Here is a 6000-nt window from a genome sequence, read left to right as displayed (position 1 = left end):
TGACTTTCCCACCAACCAAGCACTCCACAGAACAGGTGTGATATCTCCCGAATTCCTCCTCCTCTTCTCCTCTCTTCTCTCTCTCTCTATCTAACCAGTTATAAACGCAAGAAGAAGGAAAAGTTTTTTATGGATAAAAAAAGAAGGAAAAGTTAAAAAGAGTAAAAACAAAGTCGCAAATACAGTAACACCCCAATTCAATGCCCTTCTCAGAACAACATCAGCATGACAGTACTTCCTCCCCTTCTCATCCCCAACTTTTTATACACCACCCACTTTGCTCCTCCCCCTTTCTCCACACATCCCTTTTGTCCCTTGTCTTCTCCTCTTTCTCTCTCTCCCCCCCCCCCTTCCATCTGCCTTCCTCCCTCATGCATCCAAAAGCTAGTGAGACATCCAGAAAGAGACAAAGCTAGGAGAAAAAGCAAGAGATAGAGAGAGCGAAAGATGCCTCAGGCTCCTTCAACAAGGTGGTGCCCAACACCAGAGCAACTGATGATACTGGAAGAGATGTATAGGAGTGGAGTTCGGACTCCCAGTGCTTCTCAGATACAGCAGATAACAGCCCACCTCTCCTTCTACGGGAGGATTGAGGGAAAGAATGTGTTCTACTGGTTCCAGAACCACAAGGCCAGGGACCGGCAGAAGCTCCGAAGGAGACTCAGCAGGCACCAGCACCTTCTCTACTCCTGCTCCCACCCACACTCTCTCCACCGCTTAGAGGAAACCTTCCATCCTCCACCACTTCCTCCTCCTCTTCCATTCCGCCACCAGACCCTACCTAACTTCCTCCACCAGGTCCCCGTCACCTCTTCCCCTCTCTGCCATTGTTTCTCGGTAGGTACATTTTTCCTACTCTTAACCTCCATGATGCTAATGCTATCACTACCACTGACTCCAATAATTAGGCTTGTTCATATCTTTCTATATTTATTGTTAGTTTATATATGACTTCTTGGATATGGTTATGGTTAGTTTATATCTTTAGTCAATCTGGCTCATTGTTTCATTTCATTTCATTAATTGTGGTTTTTTCTGTTGGACTCTTGGGTTTTCTTTATTTAGATACTGGAATATAGTACTCTTACTACATGGCTGGCTACTTTTAGCAAGATCTAAGAAGTAGAAGCAAAGCTAGTTTGTGGACTTCCGTTTGACAAGACAGGGTGATGGTTGTGCTAATTGTGATTCGTGTCTTAGCATTACCCTTTTCTTTCCGAGAAAGCTGTCTATCGTTTCCTTATCTAGCTCATGGACTTTCTGCCACCTTTGCTTGGGTGCAAGGCTTCATATCTCTTGTGGGTTTCGCTCACTATCATGTGCATATTCCATCTATTTGTTATTCGATTTTAAGGTTTCTGATACTACCATGTTGGGCGCTACTTCATGCCCAGCATTCCCCAGCAAACTTTCTCATATCGACAAGAAGTGGAGAACTTGGTTTACACAGTTCTTTTCGACAAAATGGAGTAAAGAATATATGTGCTAATTATGATTCATGTCTAACATTTCCTATCCCATGGATAGAGCTTCAGCAGTTAATATGGAGCTCAGAATCAAATAGTTCTTCTATCCAACATTTATATATATCCAACTAATATTAGTTGATAACTGAAATAGATGTCAAGAGTATCGGCATAACTTAACTATTTTATGCATGTTAATGTAGGCACTTTTGAACATCAATACTATATTAATGGTGGGAGCGGCCCCAGTCGCTTCAGAGAAGCAAATCTAGATAGAATCGATCATATCTCTTCTAACTTAGATCAGCTAGTCACTGTTCTTGTTGGTGTTGTGGTATAGGGAGGAGGATCCCGGGAGGCAAACGAAGGACTAAATTTGCTCTGCAAACTGGAGACCGGCGGAGGAGTAGAAACCCCAGCGAGGGCAAGTAACATGGGGTATGGGTATGAGCGGATGGTGAAGATGGATGGGGGCTCGGCGATTCCACAGTGCTGCCCTCGGCCTCTCAAGACTCTGGATCTCTTCCCCACCAAGAGCACTGGGCTCAAGGATGAGCGCAGTACCAGCAAGTCTTCCTCATGCTCTACGTCCACCAACTTGTCTCCATAGCTGATGGCCTCTCTAACGGGCTAGGTGTCTATCCACCTAAATATACATGGGCCTATCTATTATGTATCTCTCTAGATCTTTTCCTGTAGCTTCTTCTCTTCTGCTGGTGATGCTAAGAGTGTTGTATGGTCTAGTAGAGAAGCTACTTGTGTAACTCAGTACGTTAATCTGCATGCACTGTTACCCTTTTGTTTTGTTTCCAAATTGGAGTCCATGGCACTATTCGTTGGGGTGTCTGTTTCTTTCCACTCCTTTTCTTTTGATTTGGATTTTCTGCTCTCATCTCTGTCTGTTGTTTCCAAAAGCTGCCAAGCCCTACATCAGTACTTGGAAGACTTGTTAATATCAGCCTTTAATGGTTTTAAGACCAGTCAATCAGACCTCGACCCTGTCTCTCTCTCTCTCTCTCCTACCTCTCTCTCTCTCTCTCCTACCTCTCTCTCTAGACGTAAGGAAGAGAAACACTCTCCTACCTCTCTCTCTAGACGTAAGGAAGAGAAACAATGCAAAGAGAGGAGAGAGAGAGAGAGAGAGAGAGAGGTAGGATCTGAGGCTAAGTTGTGTAGTAGACAAGACGGGTTCTTGGGAGTTGGTGTCATTGGCTGCCATTTTTCTCTTCGGGATTTCGTAATGGCAGCCTTAATTTTTCTACTACCGAACAAAAGGTAAACGGAAAGAGTTGGGGAAAAAAAGGTGCTCAACAGGCTGAGATCCGATGATAAATTGATAATAGGGTTAGAAAATTTCGCGCATTTCTCACCGAACTTATAAAAACAAAAAGCCTCAAATGAAAAAAAAAGGGTTTTATCTTTTTCCTCTTGATCCATCATTGGCTGCTTACTCGCTTCTAAATCTTTCATAAATCGTAGGTTTATTTGAAATCATGTTCCTCTTTTTCTCTCTTTTTTTTTTTCTCTTCCTTTTAAATTGAGATTATATTGAGAATCACATATATTTAAAAATTGACAAGTAGTAATGATTTTTACATGTATATATATTTTTTAAAAAATATATGAATCTATATGTTTATATTTTTAGCCTTACACCATAACTATGTACTTGGTAGATGTTGGATATTTATCCAACACAAAGTAATCTAAATAACATATTATGGCTAGTTTTTTTCTGATATAATTTTGGATCATTACAAATAGTATTAGAGCAAATTCGATCTACAGTCCATGTAGACGAAGGAACACTACAGATCGACACATTTAGATCGACTATAGATTGATCGTGATATTAATTTATGATTAGATTTGTAGTACTTGTGAATGAATTTAAATCCTTGGAGCGCAATAAAGATGCTAGAGCTTAGAAAAATATGCAATTAACAATCGATATAATCGTGAGTTTAGTTCTACATCAGCTATTCGTTGAGTAGATCTTGGATGCATATATATACCTAAAAATTCTAATAACACCTTCTGACTAAAATTTTTTGGATAAAATTATGGGTTGTTAAAAAAAAAAAGTAAAAATTCTGAGAATGGCATCTTTTTGGATGCATTTTCATCCATGCCCTTTGCACCATAGAGTCAATGATATTTTGTCTATTCACGAGGAATCGAGCATTGAAATTCATTTATTTAAAATATATAGTGATTCAGAGAAAAATTTAATATTGTATATATTATAATAAAAAAATTATGCATAATTCTAAGTTGTGATACTGTATATATATATATATATATATATATATATATATATATATATATACAGTATCACAACTTAGAATTATGCATAATTTTTTTATTATAATATATATATGATTATAAAAAATAAAAAAAGGACGGAGTGAGTCGTTTTTTTAGGAACGTCGGATCCTGAAGTATCGTTGTCATGGGTGTAGTGTCATAAGATGTTCCCCCGGATATCGTCCTCTTCGCAGTCTCCTTCAGCAAAACTACCACAAGCTTCGTCACCACCCATGCCCCCCTTTTACTGTAGTTATCCTCATCCTCAGCGGCGGCGATGGCATCCTTTGTCTCCCTGTCACCCTCATAAATTGCTGACAGTTATTTTTTATTTTTTCACTGCGAGCTTATTGCATGCATATCATATAAAAAGTATTTATGTTGTATCATCGGAGTAGATAAAGGGGTAAAAAAATATTCACCCTATTGTACAAAGGATGAGAGCGAAAATGCACTATAAAAAAATGCCACTCATATGAGGAGTCCAGGAGTGACATCTTCATTATATTTTTATATAATTTTATCTCTTTATGTAATTTTTATTTCCTTTTCTTTAAAATAAGTTTCATATACATTCAAGTCCCATCTTTTTACCAAGTCATCATGGGTGTAATAACTAATGAGTTGGATAAACCATGCACAATTGTCCCTTCCTAATTAGGTAGATTCATGTGTTCCCCTTGCCAAGTGGGAAAAATGTGAACTTATCAGTGCAACATGTCTATTTTATAAGCTAGCAGGACACCTATATTTTCCTATGAAAAAAAGGTTTGCTTCAATTAAACAATCAAAACTATCATGTTGCTGATTCGGTAGAAGTAGCAGTATGGTACGAAAGTATACATCTATTGTTAAATCTCTATAAGCCAACTCCATAAACCAATCATCTCCTCTCATCTATTTTAGCCTTTTTATCACGTACGGCTCGACAAACTTAGGCATAAGTGCAACTACGAAGGCCTATGCAGACGTGTATTTAGTTTCACATTAATTATTCATTAGAGAGATCTTGGATATTTATATAAAATTAAGAAACCTCAAAAGTACCTTTTAACTAACTTTTTTAGGTAAAATTCTGAATCATGATAAATGATATCAGAGGAGACGCGACAATGACTCATGTGGACTAGAGGACAATATTGCAGCACGTATTTATTGAGGCTAACCATGGCCGATCATGGTGTTTGTGATTAGATTTGAAGGGATTTGGATCTTTAGCTAGACAAGGACGTTAAAGCTTAAACAGGAGAAGTATACGAGGATCTGTACGGGCGTGTACTTAGTCTCATATCAGTTATTCACCGAAAAGATCTTCGGTATTTATATAGAGCTAAAGAACCAAAAAAATATCTTTCGAGTAGTCTTTTTGGATAAGGTCTGAATTGTAACAGGAACCTAATTGGTTGCTATATGCTTAGCAATTAGATTACCTCCTATGGTAAAACAAGGAAGAAAAGTCAAGTACAATAAGAGCCTAGTGATGTAGCAAGTAAAACCATGGGCCATATATGGGTCTTTATTCGGGTCTGAGGAGCATCTCTAAATTGATGAGAAGAAATCTTCATATCAGGAAATATTAATTTCCTTCACTATGAATTTATGATAATCTGACCCCTTAATTAGCATAATTCAATTCAATAAACGTTAGTCCATTTGCGGGGCTTTATTTTGGTGCGAGGAGAATTACTCTACATTGATGAGAGAGAAAATTTATGAAGGAAAATATTAAAATCCTTTATCATAATTAGCATAGCTCGTACCTGCTGGAGTGGTGAAAGATTCAAAGTACTTAAATTCTCCTAAAATCTAATAACAACTAAGAACCTACCGAGGTATGTCTCTCGCCCGTCGAACAAGGCTTAGTCCTTTTTTTGTTGTTAAAGGTGGCATGAAACAAGAAATTAAACCCTGCGGATTGAACTCAGTAAATATTACTGCTTTACATTAAACCCTCCATCCCAACATAGATCCGGTGCAGAGGGTAATAACTCAAAATGATTTCCTGAATCATACACCATTAATTATTAGAGCCATCTGGATTTCGATGGAATCGTTTCAGCTTGGAATAAAGGATACTAAATTCTATCCATATGTTTTTTTCTTTAATTTCTGCTCTTTCTAGCTTTATCTCAACAGATAACCTGCTTGTTGCCAGGCAAGGACATTCTTGGTCCTGAACTGATGCCATCCTTATATTATCCTAGTTCAAAAGCAAAAAAGAAATCTC

General features: G+C 38.0%; 1 protein-coding gene across 1 annotated transcript; it reads left to right on the top strand.

Moving 5' to 3' along the window:
* Nucleotides 1–331: 331 nt before the first annotated feature.
* LOC103711150 (WUSCHEL-related homeobox 3B-like) lies at nt 332–2200 on the top strand. The gene is made up of 2 exons (XM_008797183.2): nt 332–837; nt 1807–2200. The coding sequence occupies exons 1-2, from the start codon at nt 448–450 to the stop codon at nt 2074–2076; spliced, it is 660 nt and encodes a 219-aa protein (XP_008795405.2). The 5' UTR covers nt 332–447; the 3' UTR covers nt 2077–2200.
* The last annotated feature ends 3800 nt before the right edge of the window (nt 2201–6000 follow it).

The sequence above is a fragment of the Phoenix dactylifera genome, chromosome 3 (assembly GCF_009389715.1).
Source record: "Phoenix dactylifera cultivar Barhee BC4 chromosome 3, palm_55x_up_171113_PBpolish2nd_filt_p, whole genome shotgun sequence".
Lineage (NCBI taxonomy): Eukaryota > Viridiplantae > Streptophyta > Magnoliopsida > Arecales > Arecaceae > Phoenix > Phoenix dactylifera.
This window is presented reverse-complemented; position numbering and strand designations above follow the sequence as displayed.

Bases quoted from the DNA above. Each gene is read 5' to 3' on its own strand.
- LOC103711150 (XM_008797183.2), top strand. From the start codon at position 448: ATGCCTCAGGCTCCTTCAACAAGGTGGTGCCCAACACCAGAGCAACTG. The intron at 838-1,806 runs GTAGGTACATTT...GTTGTGGTATAG, and splicing joins CTCTCTGCCATTGTTTCTCG to GGAGGAGGATCCCGGGAGGC.